Consider the following 19652-nt stretch of genomic DNA (forward strand, 5'->3'; position numbering starts at 1 on the left):
AGCGGCTTTGACATTTTCCGCTTGGATCTAATCTTTAATGCGTGATATGTTTTCGACCTTGATCTCTTCCCACCACCAATTATGTTTCATTATGCACTCTTTTTCCGTCTTTCAGCCTTTCAATAGGCGTTTCTCGGCCTTGACTTTCTTTATTTTATTTTATTCCCGTGGTATGGGTTTGTCATACTATATACACTTGATACCCTCGTTTCTGTATAGGACTGTCCCCTTCGTTGGCGAAGATTTGGATCTGGATTTATTTATGGAATCGGGCCTATGATGCATGGATATGCATAGAAGCCGCGTCGCCCTTTCCCCCTCAATAGACGTTGTTTTTACTTTTTCGATAGAACGTGTACCTGTACTTGATCTGATTTGGTACTAAGTATGGGATACGTGGTGGAATTAATTCATTCGATGTATGAGTGGGGTGCAGCATCATCAATTGCGTATGTGAATCTATACGTAGTACCCTTCTCCGTAGAATCGCATTGAATTGTATGAGTGGAGAGAAGGACAAAAGTACTCTGTACGGATACCATAATCAGGCATCCATATCGCATCAATCAGCACAGCTCACAAGTGGATAGATAAGTGGATCTAAACAACTAGTGTCCCAGCCACTTCATTCAGCTGGCCTGTGTGACTGCCACGATCCAGCCTCGGTCTCGGTAATACAGTCTCTTACCGCTGACCATACAGGGGGCTATGAGACAGATCCTCCTCCACTGGGCAGGGAGGAACAGCTGTACAAACGGAACACAGTTACGCGCCCGAGGGTCTAGGTCTAGATCTTGGCTCTATGGAGGATGCTGGAGCACAACCCAGCCTCTTGTATTATTGGGCTCGGGCTGCGGTTTGGTTGGGCGACTGAGCTGTATCAGTGGGGAGTTACTGATGTATCACTTTTTTGTAAATTTATTATTGGGTGCAGATGCATTTGTTGCGTTGTGTATGCACATGATTATGGATGTGATCCACAGGGGCTAATAGTTAACAGCTCACAGGTCAGTAACAGGTTTCAGGTTTCAGGGTATAATTGTACCTGGGAAGAAACGGGAACTTGGAAGTCACATTGAATATGAGGGCGATTGAATCCTTGGACGCAGTTAACTTTCAGATAAGAAGAGTAATTGATCTCCTAGTTCACCTGAGGAACCGAGTGAGATCATGATGTGATCCGATCGCGTCCCGCTTTCTGAGCTGAAATGGTTGCTATGGAGACGGTGAACCGGGGGGCTGGCGGAAAGGTGGAGGGTGGAGGTTGGCCAGCCTTTCTCCATGTGATGGATGATGCGGTGTGGTACTGTACGGTGGTGGTATTGCGGTGTGTTGATCTATACATTAATACGGAGAGAGTACGGAGTACAGTGGACTGTATAGAAGAAGTAGAGAGATCGAGCAGATCAATTCTGCACATTCCACTTTTTACAGCCGTGAATAATGATAGAAGTAACTACCACAAAGAATCAATTGAACAATTCTGCACCATGATAATAACCTTGGAACTTCCTGTAGGTCTCATTTGAACCTCGGGAGCTCCTGGAGCCGATCACCACCGATTGGGCCAAGCGCCGTAAACAAACAAAAGCAGATACGCGCATCATAAATAAACCGCATCGCAGACCATCCAGAGCTTCCCCTTCCTCTTCTCTTTCCATTCCTTCTACTCATCCCACACATTCCAACCCCAATCTACCCTTTTTACATTCCTCATCTAATCTCATCCCCACGAGATTATTACATTCCTGAAATCGAATCTGATCACCAGTCAGATCCATTTCAATTCCAACCTCCCGAGAAAGACTTCTCCCTTCAAGTCTTTTCTTGTCTAGTCTTTCGAGTTGTTTTTAACAGTTCGAAAGGCATTCGAGAAGAGACGCCGTCAAGTCAGTCAATCTGGACTTTGACGCCCGCGTCCCCATCCCCTTCAGTGTCTTCCCGTCGTCGTACCGGAGTGACGCTGTCTCTGAAACTACTCAGACGAGAGTAGAGGGAGAAGTTCAACTCGATCGCACTTCGCACGTCGAACGGGAAGATACTCGGGTTCCTACCTCTCTCCCTGAACCTCGTGTTTACGGAAAGGAAGAATTCGACATCCGTGTCCAGGACGATCGTGCTCAACCGCGTCGATACGACTCTCGCAATTACGCTGCTGAGGTTGACTTGACTCGTGAAAGGTACATTATCATCATTTTCTGTTTTGTTTGTTTATTTGCTTTTGAGGGCTGGGGAACTGAGGGGGTCCAACTCAATGGGTCTCAATCGAGATTTGGGCGCCAATCCAAACCCACTTTGACCAGAAAGTGGAGTGTAAACAACTTTTTGTTGTCGCATCTCCTATCCCGGTCTAGAGAGATTACAGATTTAGCCCCGGACTAAATTACGTGTCACGAAAAATACATCTCCACTTTCCAACTTGGACCCAATTGTCCTAAGTGGGGATCCGCTCCAATGAGCGGTGACCGCCGCTCGTGTTATTTGTTTATATGTTTACGCTTTTTTATTACTCGTGGAGAACCCCCAGGCTAATTTCCTCTTTTTTTTTTTCTTTCCTTTTAGTTACCCCAACTACAACCAGCAATCTTCTACTCGCTTTGAGGAACGTCCCCAGATCTACGATCAGCCCGTTGTCGAGACCCAACTCGACATCACTGAGAGAGACTACCGTCGCCGTACCTCTCCCACCTACGACGTCAACGCCTCTTCACAGAGCCGTTACCCCGTAGAACCCTTCCAGTACCAGCAGTCCGGTAACACTACCGACTACTCGTACGACCGCGCCTACCAGGGTCAGCCTGCCGGTGTTTACCAAGGAGAAGACTATACTCGTCGTGAGATTGAGGTTGAGAGACCCGCTCGCTACAACAGCGCTCCTGTCGACGTCAAGTACTCCGAGACTACCGTCCGTGACGTACCTGCCCAAGCTCCTCTAGCTTCTGCTCCCTATTCCCAAGCTCCCCAAGCTCCCAAGTCCACTCGCAAGATGGGTTACTACGACGACGAGGGTCAGTACCACTCCTTCCGCCGCGGCGTGGAGCGTGCTGCCGACCGTATCCTCCACCCCTTCCACGACCGTGACGATGTTGTCCAGTCCGGTGCCTCTTACGAGGGTGCTCCCCGTGAGACTGTTCGTGTCATTGAGCCCCGTAACCGCGGCACTCCCGGCGAGACTGTCTCCATTCCCTGCCACTTCGTCCGCATCGGCGACATCCTGATCCTCCAGGGCCGCCCTTGCCAGGTCATCCGTATCTCGGTCTCTTCCCAGACCGGCCAGCACCGTTACCTCGGTGTCGACCTGTTCACCCGCCAACTGCAGGAGGAGTCCAGCTTCGTCTCCAACCCCTCTCCTTCCGTCGTTGTCCAGACCATGCTGGGTCCCGTCTTCAAGACCTACCGCATCCTCGACGTCAACGGTGACTCTTCCCTCACCGCTATGACTGAGTCTGGCGACATCAAGCAGGCTCTCCCCGTCATTACACAGGGTGGTCTGTTCAAGCGCATCAGCGATGCCTTCGCCAACGGCCGTGGTTCTGTCCGTGCCCTCGTCATCAACGACGGTGGCCGTGAGCTCGTCGTCGACTACAAGGTTATCCACGGCTCCCGTCTGTAAATTTATTCCCTTTAGATATTGATTTGATTCGATTACATTTAATCTTGTCCTTGTCTGATGTGGAGTTCAATTGATTGATTGGGCTATTTATGGTGTCTGTGATGAAACTTTTCTATTTGTGACTTTATTTTTTTCCTATTATTATTATGTACTCTCCTTTGTCTGATGATCTATTTCCATGACGCCCGGGTGAAAATGTGATGATTCATCAGAATCCTTGTATCTAGCGATCATAATACAAATGAATCAGGGCTCTTATGAATACTTTATTACTACTACTGTAAACCCTTCTATCTGGAGATTTCAAAGTCGATAAATTTTTCCTCTCAAATCCTGGCAGTGGCGAATTGAATGTTTATTTGTTTACATGCTGTGCTTGTTTAGTCTAATGGCGTTCACGTTATCTCTGCTGGTTGGTCAGGAAACCCAAACCCAAACCTTGGCGGCTGGGCTTGTCCGAGGTCGAGTACGGCTATCTCCGCTCCCCTAGTATCTTCCTGGGCACACATGCATAGACGGTAAACTAACTTAATCAATTCATCTCAATTACCTACCTAGCGTAATTATTGTTCTTGCCTTTGAAATATATTGTCTAATATTAGTTCAATAGAATATAATGAAGCTCAGGCTATAAATCATCCATGGATGAAATTTCCCAAAATCAGAGGTCTGCAGTACGGGGATCTGTATATGTATATATATACGTTAACACATGAACACAACTTCCGCGTTTCAAGTGTTGAATTCAGGACCCAACCCCCCCCCGGGGCCGTCAAGATAACATTGAACTGTGAGTTGAATAAAAATTTATATTCCAAGTTAATTCAATTCACTTTTGATTTTAATTATGAAGTTTATGAAGAGATATTCGAAGATTTCTATCCTAGTAGCTTGTCGGTGACAGTGGATCAGGTCGGAAGTCCGGGTACATGTATACTAGTACAGTGCAATATAAGTGCCAGTGATCATGCAATTAGTCTTAAACTGTGAACTGCCAGTGTGAATTCGAGTTTTAGGATATCTATGATAACTTCCAAGTTGAAAGGAACCAATATACGGTGCTTATTCTCATGAAGATCTAACTATAAAGGTCACTGTATGCATTGAAGGACCTATATTTAGCTTGTACTTGTAGATGGAATGGAATTCTTAAGTGTATAGTATAAGATAACAGTATAACTATGAGTTAAAACTTAGCTGAGAACAGGTTATGTAGGTAAAGGACCAGAATTTGAACTTGAAAGAAGAGATTGTGAATCAATTGATGAAGTCATGGAACTGATTGAACCCATGCAGAAGCAGAAGCAGAAACAGATATGATAAGGTGAACATAAACATAAAAAAGAACCAGAGGGAGTGAAACCCATATAGATCGGTATTTTCCAGAACACCAGCCCACCAAAAGCAAAGCAAAGTAAAATATAAGAACATCCAAGTCTGTAGATTCATAAACTAACCATGAAAATGAATGGCAAGTCAGACAGTCACAAGTGATAATAAACAATCCAGTCGAGTCAAGTCGAGTCAACAAAAGCGAGTAGCATAATTAGGTAGTCATTGCTCCCAATTGCGAGGTGAAGGTGAAATCATGACGCCGGTCCGTATGAGTGGAAAGAGGTAGTAAACAAGCAGAAAGAAAGAAGGAAAGCAAAATGAATAAAGAAAATGAAAACAAACACATAACGCCAGTAGACGTTCTACTTTACAACCGCCGACAGGAACAGCTGAAACAGGGGTATCGTATGAGAAGCACAGCACCAACAAGACAACCTTGGCGAGATCAGATCGAATCAGATCGGATCAGATCAAATTAGGATACACGACATGCGCAGGTGACACGGGTAGGGCTACCGCTCGCCGAACTTGCCATATTCCTGCTGCCATTTGAGCAGGTGGCGGGTGAGAACATCCATCATTTCTAGACTACTTAGGTTCTTGAAATCTTTTTCATTGTCACCGGCATCTGTGGGCGCGGATTCGCCGGCGTCACTGATAGTTGAAGGCATGGCGCTGTCGATTTGATCAACCATGCTTTTTAAGAGGAGACCTTGGGCTCGATCGCTATCACCATTTCCAGTTGGAGTGCTGGAGTTTTCACTGGCGACGGCCATTTCAACTTGCATGCGTGAGATGAATTCAAGGATGGCAGCCACGCGCCTTTTCATTTCATTCATGGTGGTACGTTGTGGGTGCATGTGCCGTGGTTTGCTTGGTCGTCCAGTGTCGCCGCCGTTTATTTGGGTGCCGTTTGCGCTGTATCCGACTCGTGGTGAGTCTGCGCCGATATCGTGTGAATAGCCACGGCGGGGTGATTCGGTTCCAGTGCCGGTGCCGTTAACATCGCGATCCTTGGTATATTGGTTACGGCCCACGCGACCTCGACGAGCTGGTGGACGTCCCGACTTTCGTGTTGATGGCCGGGCGGGGGTCGGCTCTTGGGGAGTAGGTGTATTAGGGCTTGGTTGAGCCGGCTGCTGTTCAGGTTCGGGGACTGGAGGGGCAGCAGGCTTGGTAGGGGATGCGGGTTCTTGTTCGGATTCTGTACAGTTCAACTATCAGCAAACTATCTCGAGAATTAATTTCGTCTAGAGTGTTTTATACCTTCACCTTTACGGCGATTGTTCCTTTCTTTTCGACGAATTCCATTCTCGGCAGTTTCCGTCTCAATAGGAGCTTCATCGGCCTTGGGAAGTTCTTTGTCACGCTGGCCTCGGGAGGTAGCTCTCTGTCTTCGGGTGCCGTTGCCGTTGCCATTGGTGCCGTTGCCATTGGTGCCGTTGCCATTGGTGCCGTTGCCGTTTGTACTCTTGGCCTTGGTGGATTCATCTTCGGAGGGAGGTTGGGATACTGTGTTACTGTGTTTTGAAACGGCGGCGGGGGAGGGGGAGGTAGTTCGTTGACGTTTGACGCCTTGTCTGTTGCTAGAGACACCGTATCAGTTGCATGCTCGAGCCATGGGATACACAACCGAGAAACCAAGGGAACACGTACGCTTCGCTTGCACTTCGACTCCGTTTGCCTCGTCGAGTGGTAGACGTGTCATCGGGGAGACTTTTCGTATCTTCTTTGCTTTCTTCAATGGCTCGTCGGATCAGTTCCTCCTCATCGTAAGCCGCATCACGGCTGTTCATGGTGGACCGACGTTTAGTATTTGCAGCATCTTCACTTTTACGCGATTTAGGGTCCCTGGAACGCCGAGACGTATCTTGAGACGATGCTCGAGAGGAGGGCGCAGGCGACGAAGCTGCCGCCGGTGGGGGAGCCGGCGCTGGCGACGGCAGCGGTGCGATAGGTAAATAGGTAGAGGAGCGGGAACTGGTGAGATTGTCAGTATGATGAATCCCAATAGAAATAGCAGCATGGTTGTTCGAAGCTTCCGAGCAGGGAAGTATTAGGGGATCCTATGGGCAGGAGCGCTTGCGCAATTGTGGGCAATGACAAGGCCCGCCTCCAGCCGCCAGACTTGGGATGAGTTTTTTTGAGGCCAAAACTGCATTCAAAACTCAACTACCCAGCGCCAGAAGAAATGGAATCCCATAAAAATCCTCGCTGAAAGCTTCACTTCTTAACTTACCCATTGGCTTCACCTCGGATTCTGTGCAGGTCTTTCCGGCACTCCTCGCAGAAATATTCGTCGGGACTCGTCTCTTCGTCCATAATTCCCACACAGCCACCATGTTGCCATACTTTGCAAAGATCGCACTGGATGAACATACTACCGATGTCATCAGACATCAAGTCGGATGAATCAGTGGGGGGATGAGCTGGCTCAGCCTTGACGATGCTGCGACCGAGAGCTTCGCGACGAGAGAGAGGAAGACCTGGATAATCTTGCTGTCCACAAAGACACCGAGTGACTTCCTCTTCTTCATCATCATCCATATCATCTTCATCCTCCTCGCGGGGAGGCTCATCGTCGTCGTCACGGGCGCGCTGGCGCTGGCGCGTTTGTGGGAGGTCCGTCCTCGAGCCATTTTCGCCATTTTCGCCATCATCGATGGATTGAGATCGATGAGTCGATGAGCCTTGAGGAGAAGGGTTTTTATGGTTTGATCGGGTGCTCCTCTCACGGTTGAGGGAGACTGAGGAGCCGGAGGAGTTGGTGTGTTGGAGGAGGGCTGGGGAGGGCTGTGTGGTGCGAGCTCGAGAAGAGCGACGAGGACTCATGGTGGCGAGAGGATTTTCGGAATAAATAAATAAATGCAAATATAGTAGATTTGAAAAGAATTCAAAGGATTAAACAAGATCTCGCAAGGGTGGTAAGCGGTGTTGAGGTTTGCTTTCGAGCAGCACCGATTTGCGAGGGAGCTCTTGCGCGCGAATTGCGAGCTCCTTCGAGGGAGAAGGAGAGGAATACAATTGTGAATTGTATTTGGATTTGAAAGCACAGCGTCACAAGGCTCATAGAAGAGCCCGATGACTACATAGTCTGAGTGTGGACGAGCAGGATTGGCGGGGGTTGCAGAGGGAGAAAGAAAGAGAAGGAGGAAAAGCGCCGGAACGGGACTCCAAATGCACTTCTCGCCCGCCCGTCCTTCCCCGCTCTCGACGCCTCTTCGACGCGCGAGTTACCGCCTTTTTGCCTCATTCCATAGATCGAGGCTGATTCTTATTGAATTATCTGGAAGTAGGTATACATGCTATTCAGGGTTTCTGAACTTTATTCTTGTTCTATGTTGGGTGTGTGTGTGCTAGTGCTTGGCTGCTCTAAAAAAACTTAACCATGACGCGCTCGGCAGAAATCCGTCCTTCCCCCTCCCACTCAGATCCAGTTTGCAAAAAACCCTTTCCTTCGCACCCCTTCCAGTTCTCAGCAAGGCAATTGCCTACGGGCAGATCAAATTGAATAATTGGTCTCGAATATGAACCATTGTTGTGATTTCTGGCTGTTTAGGCACGAGATGACTTGGTCGCGGGACTTCGAAGGATGCTCGATTCACGAATAGGGAACTCAAGAGGCGCAGGCGCTATTCCTGCGAAAATTGGAGATAAAATCATGGAGACAATATGGCGCATTTGAGGGACTTGGTCATTTATCGCAACTTCGCAACTACGCCAGGGCATTCTCAACTCTTCAGGCCCTTGGCTTCGAGCCCGAGTGTACGCTGGACTCGAGTACTGAGACAATTGACAGCAACCTAAAACCTCGAGCTTGTCAATGGCAGATATACATTGGATGATGGGAATATTTGGTCAGTAATACGGCGTAGGAGTTCCATTTGGCCCTTGTGTCAAGCTTCTGGTGGGGTGTCCGAGTTGCACGCAAGGCACTCGAGGGGTAATCTTTTCGCGCTGCGGGTTATGCAGGTACAATGAACTCATTCCACTCCCAGCTGTGATGTTGGTCGAGTTTGATTTCTTTTTGAGAGTGAGCATCACATTATGAGCCCTTATAAATAGGGAAGTACTGTGTTAGTCTTCTGCCGATTCTGTTGCGGAGACGGCCCTCGAGAGACTGAAGAACTTAGATTCGCTCGGACCTAGAACATGAGGTGGAGGAAGGAGGGTTCAAAAGTCGAGGAGCACGGAAACAAAGTTATGTAAAATTGTATTTTCCCAGCTTTGAAAGCTACCAGATGATCCTGGTTAGCCGAGTACACGAGGTGCATGAGGTACATAGAGGGATGTGTAATGTCGTCTACCCCAGACGACCCGGTTGGGTGCCAGGGTTACCATATCCGGTTAGCGCCGCAGCGTTCCGAATTCCCGTGACTCGCTGTTCTTTCGCTTCACATCTCTAACCCCTCCGCAGTCTTATTCTACGGATCTTGTTTGTGGCTCGAAAACCGGCATTTCCGCTGTGTCTGAGAGCCCACAGGTCTGCCTCTTTTTTTATATTTGCTTGCTCAATTACTGAAATACCTCTCCGTGTTGGGAGATTAAGGATTTCTAGCACTCGTTGTGGGTATGTTCATGATATTCCAATTTCCGTGGTTGTGGAACACCCGAGGACCCCGGAGATGCCCAAGACAAATGCTGTTGATATCCATGGTGTCCCTGAAGTCTTATTATCACTTCTGGGCTTGCTTGTTTTTACCCAGAACAAAACTGACTGATGCGGGTCAATAGTGTTTCCCCCCGAAACCAGTCATTTTCCCCGAAATACAACGATATCGAACTTGTGGTATTACTGGCTTGTCTACGACAATCTCGGAGGAGGGGGAAATTCAAAAGGAACAGCCGAAGCGGGCTGGCAGACCTCATTCCACTCGTATGAACGATTGTGGATGAGGTTTAGTGTTGAGACACTTGCATAATGACTGCTACTATGAGTATGTCTTGCTCGCAAAGGGACACCCCAGTCTAGCCCACCTTTCAAGGTGGACTGATGAGAGACCCCAACCCTCACGAGTCAAATATCTGCCGGTTACCCAGTTACTGACGTGGTGTTGCACTCGTGTAGACGGGACGTTCAACTCGGCCCCTGACACACCTTCCCCCGTCTATCCCGATCGTCTGATTCGTCCTCTTCCCACACGAACCTTGCGCTCCCGCTTGTCCACCGACGCCGCCGACACTATTCATTACCCACCAACCCCTCCCGCCTCTCAGATCTTTTATGGGGTTTCGGGAGATTCAGAAGAGGCGGCCAATGACTCAAAAGTTTATGTGCAGCAGACCATCGAATCCGATAGACAAGAGCTAACACCCGACGCGGATTCCCACCATGGGTTTGAAACAACAGTTGAGTTTGAAAGCGGGGATGAGGATGGTCCTGTGGTAGTGCAGCGTAGTGCTGGGTTTCGGAGTTCTTTATCCCCCACTTCTAGCATTCATCCACAAATGACAGCGGGTAAAGACGGGACTTTGAAATCCTCGGCTGGACCGGACGGTTATGACGCATTTGAAAACACCAATAACAAAAAGAAACGAAAAATACCAACCCCTGGAAATATGGCGGGTCATCATTCGGCTTTGTCGCCGGAGTTTGCCAATATGGCGCTAGCTAACTTGAACACAACACCAACGGCGACTGGCGATGAGACTGGTACGGGGACTTATTATGGAAGTGGGAACCCAGCATCTCCATTAGGAAGTGGGATATCAGGCTCAGGTAGAGGCCGTCTTGGGCGGAGTTCCACTCGCAGTAGTAGTGGTCGTAATCCTTTGTCTGCGAATGCCCAGAATGCCTGGATGACGACTCGGACGCCAAGTCGGCGGGACGGATTGATGTCGTCCCCTGGCCCATCTGGTATGTGATTTGATCCAATCATAAGTTGTTTGATAAAGTGAACAGAGATTCTGACTTGGCTTCAGGTGAATCTTCTGACGGAATCATTTCGACAGCCATCGCGAACGCCGCTACCCTATCTTCGCCCACTAGAGGTCCGAGCAATGTGAGCTTGCTTGACCAAGAAAGTACCACACCGACAAAAACACAATTCACTTTCACATGCGAGTCCGACTCGTCTAAAGGCATGGCGATGCAACGGGACTCATTCTCGGCTTCTCGTCGCTCGCCCACTTCCCCGCTCGCGGCTACTAGCAAAAACCCCCGCGGTTTCTCCACACAAGGCACACAGACGAGCCCAAGTATGAACCATAACATACCACCTGGAGCCCTACAGCCTGTATCACATCATTCCCCCGTGGGCCGCAAAAAGAAGCGATCCCCAGGAAGCGTATATGCACTGGCCGCCCGCCAGCGCAAGATTCAGCAGCAATATACCAACATTCATCACCCACCAAGATTGGAAGACATTTGGATTTGTGAATTTTGTGAATACGAAAGTATATTTGGCCGTCCGCCGGAGGCTTTGATTCGGCAGTATGAGATCAAGGACCGAAAGGAACGTAAACGACTCGCTGAAAAGAAGCGGCTTCTGGAGAAGGCGAAGATGAAAGGTCGCAAGACAAAGAAGGGATCGAAGAATGGACCAAAGAATGGCTCGGCACCTCACGGTGGTTATCAGCAGGGCTATGATCGTGCATCAGTTGATCACTCGTCTGCAGCTGGGTCGGCGCCTCATGATGACGAGTACCTAGGCCCCGAGTACGATGATGAGTCGGAATCAATACCTGCTCCTAATCCCGACTCGCCCAGCGACTTGAAACCTCCTTTGCCGCCTACTGGTAATCATCCGAAGTCAACGACAACATTGGAGAGCGCCAAGGGTCCTGCAGACGCTGGAGCTAGTCGACCGGGCTGACGATCTTCCTTAGTGGAGTACCCTGTCAGAACGGATGAAGTGTGAGACATGCTCAGATACTTGGTCCGTAACCTGTTGACGATAGTTACCCTGTCTTGGAAGTCTTGGAAATGAGTCTGTTACGAGTTTTGCATCACTGGAATTCCCCCCTCAAGCATTTAGGATGGCGAGCATTGGGATCGCGCAGGTTTTTTGTTCTTCTTCTCATTCCAATCCTTTTTTATTATTATCATTTGATGGAGTTTCTGTAATTGTAATGAGAGCCACGTAAGGCAATGTGCATAGCCATCTTTCTTATTGAGATTTGGTCTTTGATGGGTTTTGGGAGTTTTCTTTGTAGTCCATAGTCCATGATGCCGAATGTAGGGCAGGTTCTTTGTTCGGTTCCCAGGCTATTATTAGACACCAATCCGGATCTACAGAAGACGGAACATGGAGCCTGACAGCAAAAAGCTTCAGATCCGATATTCTTAGATATTTTCTCGTTCTCATATTGATTGGCTCTCAGGTGAAGTTTGTTATAAGGCTGAAACGAAGATCCTCTGCAGTTAGCGCTTCAGTTCGCGCGCGCCAACCCCATCTTGTCTTCACCAGCGCCTATACTCACTACCGACGGTAACTCCATGCATACTATTTTCGTTTTTAGTCTGCCAAGCTCATCATTTCGTTTCATAATTCTTCCCCGTAGCTGATTCAATGGTGCAGAATGCAGAACAGCCCTGTGGACAGGTGGGGTAATTCTAGTTGCAGCCGCTGGACCTTGATCCTGAAGCTAGGATACAGTTTCACATTAGCCTGGGCTAAAAATGACTACAGGGGAAACTCAATAGCTTTATGCCTCCTTTCAGCTTTGTTATTGGTAGGCAGTTGTCATGATGCTTGACTCAGAGTGTCACATCTGGATGTCTATAAAACATTTAGGTAGCCCCGGCGACATTCACTCAATCAATCAGCCAGCAACTTTCAACTTCGACTTTCTTTTGTTCTCTTTCTTTCTTTGATTTCTTCTTCCAATTTTAATTTGGATCTGCTATTGTGGCCCACTTGAAACAATTGGGCCCTTGTCTTTCTTTGTTCCCACTGTCGCCTCATCCTGGTTGATGACCCGACTCCTTTAGGGTCTTACTATATCAGACAGCCTAGACGGCTATTCAAACCCTCGACATTCACGATATCTCTCTCTTACATACGATATCACATAAGATCTTGAAGATATCCTACGCTGCGCGTATTTATCATTCTCGAACATAGAATCGACTCAGCAATTTTTCTGAATACATCACAACCACTACTACATCCAACAACTCTAATATTCCACAAGAAAATCCACCATCATGTTCGTCGCCGCAAAGCTCCTCAAGACAGGCTACAAAGAAGCCAAAAAGCACAAGGCCAAGAAGCAGGCCCAAGCCCAGTCTCAATACCCAAACCCCAACAATGGCCCTTACCCAGAACCCTACCAAATGTCCGGATACCCTCAAGGCGTCGCGCCAGGCGTAGACGTACGCTACCAACCCGACACCCCACCACCAAGCAAACGCACCCGAGTGGTCTCAATGCTCACATCGGCTGTACGATTCCTCCAATTCGTCTTCGGTCTCGCAGTGATCGGTCTTTACGGCCAAGACGTCCACCACGACCATGAAGATGGCATATCCTACAACGCGAAATGGATATACGCAGTCATCGTCGGAATCCTCGCAACCTCTACCTCTGGAATCCACATGGTTCTCCCATTCATTATTAAGGGCGTGAACAACTCTACAAATCCCAAGTTGCAGCTTCCTCAGTTCGTGTGGGAGTTCGTCCTTTGCATCCTCTGGTTAACGCTCTTCGGTGTCTTCGGCAAGATGTATATCGGTGTTCATGCTGATGATTCGAATAAGTCGCTTGGTGATGCGGCGAAGATTAATCGTATGAGACATGCTGCGTGGGTTGATCTTGTTAATCTGCTTATGTGGGTGTTTACTGCTTCGTGGGCGCTTATGAGGTGGCTTAAGAATCGGAGGGCGGCTACTGAGTCGGACTCGGAGATGGGATATGATGTTGAGAAAGAGAATCAGATTTGATTTGATTACGCAGCTTAGCTTAGCTGAGATGAGCTTTGCTTTCATTTGTCTGATAGATGTGTGCATTTTATCGATGTGGGAATGCATGAATGAAGGAACCAAGCACTGGTTGCATAGTTGGTCTCCTGAGATGAATATGAAGATAATGGCGTTTTCGGTTCGGTGTTTCTACTGATATCGGGTGGGAGTTTGTATTTGCTTTATATCTGGCATTAGTCAATCATAAAATTACCCAAATCTTTTCTTCGTTTCAAGATTAATTCCCATGGGTAGATTTGTTAGAATGATACTACTTACTAGTACCATTCCAAGTTGGGAGAACCCAGTAGAACTGTAAGAACCCACTAATACTGCAATCTGGCCTACCAGGTGGCTGCATTACTAAACCGCTTGTGGCCCAGGGTGCGTCTCAAAGGATTCCCCTGGTTCCAAGATGAGTCTCGAATTTCCGGGTCTATTAGTATCCCCCGCTTCGCTCAGTTGGATCTACTCTCCAGCCTAAGATGTCCCATACCAGCCTGGCACTTGATGAAGCCTCAAACCTAGGGAGCAAAAGGCCGACATCAGCTTTGTGTACGATATTCACGGCTAAGATAGATCATTTACAAGAATCCCTTGCGAAACAGCAGTCTAGTTTGTCACTAATAAAAGACATCCTACAACGTGCTTTATATCTCTTTATTTCTGGAAAGCTAGGGCACTACGATTAAACGCATCCGCCATCCCGTCATACAGGTTCTGCACAGCCACCAAGTCCGTGTCCGTACCCGTAAAGATCTGCCCACCGCGCACAGGGGAAATAAGTGCATGTAGTTCTTTAGCCAGACCACGAAGAGGCGCAAATTCAGAAGAAAACTCGTTCAGAATCTCTTCGAAGCCCTCCGGACTCATGTCTAAAGACTTATCCCGTCCGACCGCACCGAAGTCCATGGTGCACCACTTTGGGAGTCGGGATGTTTCTGGTAGGCCTTGCATAAAGTCAGTTACCTCGTTATGGATGTGGTCGTTGGCAATAGCGATCCAGAGAAAAACATAGAACAGGGACTCTAGGTCATGGCGATACGTATGCCGCTGTCCGGTGAGAATGCCAATCGCCATGAACCCATCTGATCCAACCATGGGCTCAATCGGACGAACGTGGTCAAGATCAAGCACGAAGTTGAAATCGAGCAAGACACCCTTGGGGCTATTGGTGCTATCCTGCGTGGTAATGATCAGATTCTTGATAGCGACGTTGCGAATGGAGGATCTTCGCGTTTACGTAGAGAGATTGAAGGGCCCTGACTAGGTCACGCAAGACTTCTAATAACTCCGAAATCAAGTTGTATTGTCGAATGGGACGGCCTAGAGGGGCATTTGCGACGCACGAGAAAGTCCGTTTGACGAAGGGTTGAGGGAATTCTAGCCCCTGCCGAAGCTCAGCGATGCTCACCAGGTCCTGGTATCCTTGGAACTGGATGACTCCCCAAGCGTTGCGCTCCTGTGCTCGCTGTAAGAGGCGAAGCTCAATGGGCTCTTCATCATATCGCCAGGAAAATTTGACGACCGTATCTGGTTATCCAGTGAGCGATGTCGAGGCCCCGTAGCAGGCTGTTCCAGTGCCAACGATGTAGTCCGCTGTGGCAATCAACTCTGGTCAAAAGTGAAACTTATCCCCCGAGTCGAATGTGACACTATCTGTAATATGCGAATAAATAATCTGCTTTTACACTTCGAGCTTATAGGAATAGGCTTGGTCATGCCTTCTAGTTTTTACGCCTCATCTACCGGTCCCTCCATAATTAGCTCAAAATTACTCCTTTGATTTGAAATGCTGTTTTATAAAATGAACAAGTAGATTCCAACGCCGGCGAATCGCTCAGTTCGTCACATTCTAAAACAATGTCGACCCATTAGAGCAGAGGCTAGCTCCCTTTACAGTGGTTGCAACCGAAAAGAATGGGCCACTTCTAAGCTAATCATTTACCGCTGGGCCATGTAATCGCGAACCTAGATCTGCGCCTATTTGCTCACCCAATAAATTTATTGGCCAACATGCTAGGCAAGTGGGCCCAAGCTATACAACTCAGCGTACCAGCCAAGGGAAATTATAGTGTCGTTTTAATTGCCAGCCTTTGTCTCTCTAGCGCTGTCCTTTGAATCGTTGATCAATATTGAAAATTCATTTAAGGCAAGCGATCTTTGATTTGGCTACGTCTTTCATTATTTTAATGTCCGTGAGTTAGGGAACTAACTTATTGAGTACCTTCAAGCCATTCCGTAACATCCTTCGAGTCCCTTTTCACCCAACGACTCTTGGTTCGGATCTCATCCAAAGCCCGCTGTACAGACTTCTCAAGCCCTTGTATCTGACTATTTTGAAAAAACATCCTAACTTCTTGCCATCGTTCTTCAGTAGTGAACCCCTTCGTACAGAGCTGTATAACTCTGCCAAGCATAACCAGGCCCGTCACTAGTCGCTCTTTAATGACGGGCCAATTACTCGTAAACCAGTCCCAGATCGCTGAGATTCCAATTAAATGCGTTGACAGTGTGGTCAGCGGTATGATAATCTCGTGCAGACGCACTTCATTTAAAAGCATTGTGGTTGTACGGCGGATCATTTCCGGGTTGCGCGCATGACCTAGGGCTGCGAGGGTATAGGCGCGTTCATTGCTTGTTCGGGCCGTATAATACAAGTCTAAAATAGCATCGTATTCATCTTCCCCGCCTGTACTTATCATAGAGGCGAAGACTGCTTCACGCAAGTCGGGGTGGATAGCGGATTGGTCGCCAGCACGATATTGCCGGAACATATCTTCTGCAGATTTCTTTACCTTCTCATCTCCCGCGAGAGCAGCTTTATAAAACAGCAGTGTTTTGAATCGGCGGGTTATATCGCTGTCATTGTCGCTAATGGCCCATCCCAAATGGTGAGCTTTGGTACCGATTAATTGGCATTCCAGAGAATTTAAAGCATTCTCTATTTGTGGAACTTGGATCCAAGCTGCGTGAATAGCAGCTATGCTCGCTAGCATCTGGCTCCAGACAATATATTCGGTGTCTTGGTTAATGCTGTCGAGGAGCCCAAGCACACTAGATGTCTTTTGATAGCCTGCTGCTGCTAGAGCAGCTGCGTCTGCTATGAGACCCACGTGGTCCTCAGCAGTAAACAAGGGGGAATTTGTGACTTGACCAAGCTTCTTCAGTCGCTCGGGCGAGTAAGCCGTGCGGTAGAATCCGGAATGGTTTGCGTTCAGCTTGAAGAAATCCAGAGTCGTAACATTGAATGTTGCCTCACGGGTCCTGAGTTTGATATCCATATCAATATCATTATTAGTAGTATGGAAGGCTAGAGGAACAGGGTAGATAGTTTCATCTTCATCAGGTTCAAGATCTCCACTTGATAAGAACCGACTCTGTCGAATATGAATTGTTTTTGACTCTTCATCCTCTGTGACGGTCAGGACAGGGAATCCCACCTTGCGCGTCCAGATTTCCATGATGTTTACCGCATCTTGACTACTTGTCTCAGATAGCGCGATCCACAGATCTTCGGTCCTGGCATTACTGTACGCATGTCTTCTGAGATATGCTCTTACTCCCCGTAGAAATGAGTCTTCACCAAGAGCCCGAGCAATCATGATTAAGATGCAAGACCCTTTTGTATACGAGATATCGTCAAAAATCTGACCTATATCGCTATCCCCATGTATACGTGTTTGGACAGGATGGGAGCTGCGCAATGCATCCAGAGCTAGTCCCCGCTGAAGGTCTCCCGCAACGAACATCTTCCAAACGTCCCATTCAGGATGGAAAACATTGCAAGCATAACAAGACATCCATTCCGCGAATCCTTCGTTGAGCCAAAGACCTAGGTAAGAGCATTAGCCGATATACCGCCTAGAGTTTCCTAGATGAACAAACCATCCCAATACTCCATGGTTACTAGGTTTCCAAACCATTGGTGCGCCAGCTCGTGTAAAACAAGCATGGTCACCTGTTGTTTATATGACACTGGAGAAGATATAGGGTCAAATAACAGTCGAGCGTCGTTGTAGAGGACTAGACCCCAGTTCTCCATTGCACCCGTAAAGTCCGGAACCGCCACCATATCTAGTTTTGGTAGCGGATATGGACTGTCGAATTCACTGTCATAGAAATCCAGCGTTCTCACCGAGAGATCAAGTCCAAATGCCCCAAGGCGATCGAGTTCAGTACCAGCCACAGCAAACAGACGGACGGGCACGCGGTAGCTATCAGTCTCCAGTACCACAAGATCACCAACAACAACCGTAACGAGATACGTCGACATAGGAGGAGTCTCACTAAAAACCACTTGTTTTTTGCCGTTGCCTAGCGATCGTGATGATTTGATGTCCATGTTACTAAGGCAAGTAAACTTCTCAGCTGCCCTCACAGTCACCGCAAAAGTCGCCTTGAGTGCTGGGTCATCAAAGCATGGAAATACTCGGCGGGCATAGGTCGGTTCCATATGTGTGACGGCGATGAATTGCTTGTGACCATTATCATCTGTATAGCTGGAGCGGAAAAAGCCCGCAAGTTTATCTTCAAGTATTCCCTTGAATTTCAGTGAAATGGTTGCTGTCTGGCCGCAGACTAGAGGCTCATCTAGGTAAACACTCAAAATATGTTTCTCTTCATCTCTCCGCACCTTCGATGACGGAATCTCAGTATCGGAAACCCAGACATCATGGATTGCCAAGTCTACTACATGGAGAGTGATGGAGTTTGTACCTCTCAGCACATCGATCCTGAATATGTTAGATCATGGAAGATTTTTTTTTCTGCTTAATAGGACCGTACTTGATTTTCACACAGCCATGGAACACGAAGTTTTCTAGGTCTGGCTCTAGCGTGAGGTCGTAGTGGATAGGGCGTACAGTCGTAGGAAGACGGCCAGAATCTAAGTCAGACATGATAGATAGATAAATAGTATAACCTATACACGGTTAAAAAGGGACATAAGTCTTAAATGATGTAACGAACTGATGTTGAGTCGATTGAGCGAGCGAGGTTGGGGTTATGTGAAAGGGTCACATGATTCTCAACAATACACTAAGTTCAACGGTATTGGGGATAGGCCCCCATCGTTGCGTAATATTTCGAAGAATCAGACCTTTCACTCTGTTTTTAAATATGATTTGGTTAATACCTTGATCGTATCAATGTTGGTTTGTTAATTGCTAAAGTTGGTTGACCAGAGTAGTCTTGGAACTAGACCTGTGCAGACCGATGGGCATACCCATTAGCAAACCTGTCTATTTATGGGCATGCCTATACCGCTAATAACATACCCATAAGTGGGATAAATAGTAAGATTATATAATTCGTATAAAATATAAAGATATAGGCTTTGGTTGGCTATATAGCTGCTGTATTCAATTGTATATATTATAGAGATTTGGAATGATAAGGCTTTTAATATTTCATTATCTTGATTTATTCTAACTCAATATTTCAGCGGTCTCCTACAGAAGATGAGGACAGCAGAAATGAACCCTAGAGCGTGACAGAATCATGTAGATAGTCTTCAAATGTTGTGGGTCTAAGGCAGAGCAGTTGGGTCTTTCTATTGGTTCATTCTTTCTCCTTACTACATGTAGGAATGGGGTCGATGCACATATTGATGTACACATTGTTGCAATTAGTCTGACATCAAGCACCAATCAGCGTCTATGAACTCAACACCTGAGCCCGGTGCGGTGAGTAAGTCAACGATGGCCCAATGAGCAGTCACTTACCTTGATCAGGTCGGCTCAGGAATAACAGGGCATGATATGTAGAAACTACTCAGCGGGCCTGGCCCTGAGTAGTTCC

At 47.6% G+C, this 19652-nt stretch overlaps 5 protein-coding genes across 5 annotated transcripts; 3 read left to right on the plus strand and 2 right to left on the minus strand.

The window, feature by feature from the left end:
• Positions 1-1490: 1490 nt before the first annotated feature.
• On the plus strand, positions 1491-3613 carry hexA (putative Woronin body protein HexA; the record flags this gene model as incomplete). Its single annotated transcript, XM_056927295.1, has 3 exons — positions 1491-1514; positions 1858-2180; positions 2563-3613. 3 exons carry the CDS (start codon positions 1491-1493, stop codon positions 3611-3613), a joined length of 1398 nt encoding a protein of 465 aa, XP_056774343.1.
• A 1847-nt stretch (positions 3614-5460) lies between these two features.
• Positions 5461-7780, minus strand: N7478_011082 (uncharacterized protein; the record flags this gene model as incomplete). The annotated part of the gene is made up of 4 exons (XM_056927296.1): positions 5461-6152; positions 6215-6534; positions 6605-6928; positions 7188-7780. 4 exons carry the CDS (start codon positions 7778-7780, stop codon positions 5461-5463), a joined length of 1929 nt encoding a protein of 642 aa, XP_056774344.1.
• A 2089-nt stretch (positions 7781-9869) lies between these two features.
• On the plus strand, positions 9870-11763 carry N7478_011083 (uncharacterized protein; the record flags this gene model as incomplete). The annotated part of the gene is made up of 3 exons (XM_056927297.1): positions 9870-9885; positions 10017-10805; positions 10871-11763. The coding sequence occupies 3 exons, from the start codon at positions 9870-9872 to the stop codon at positions 11761-11763; spliced, it is 1698 nt and encodes a 565-aa protein (XP_056774345.1).
• A 1334-nt stretch (positions 11764-13097) lies between these two features.
• Positions 13098-13832, plus strand: N7478_011084 (MARVEL domain-containing protein; the record flags this gene model as incomplete). The annotated part of the gene is made up of 1 exon (XM_056927298.1): positions 13098-13832. The coding sequence occupies one exon, from the start codon at positions 13098-13100 to the stop codon at positions 13830-13832; it is 735 nt and encodes a 244-aa protein (XP_056774346.1).
• A 678-nt stretch (positions 13833-14510) lies between these two features.
• Positions 14511-18751, minus strand: N7478_011085 (uncharacterized protein; the record flags this gene model as incomplete). The annotated part of the gene is made up of 5 exons (XM_056927299.1): positions 14511-15081; positions 15200-15383; positions 16078-17685; positions 17739-18586; positions 18639-18751. The coding sequence occupies 5 exons, from the start codon at positions 18749-18751 to the stop codon at positions 14511-14513; spliced, it is 3324 nt and encodes a 1107-aa protein (XP_056774347.1).
• Positions 18752-19652: the final 901 nt, after the last annotated feature.

This window comes from Penicillium angulare, assembly GCF_028827245.1.
Source record: "Penicillium angulare strain IBT 27051 chromosome Unknown utg000008l_segment0_segment0, whole genome shotgun sequence".
Classification (NCBI taxonomy): Eukaryota; Fungi; Ascomycota; class Eurotiomycetes; order Eurotiales; family Aspergillaceae; genus Penicillium; species Penicillium angulare.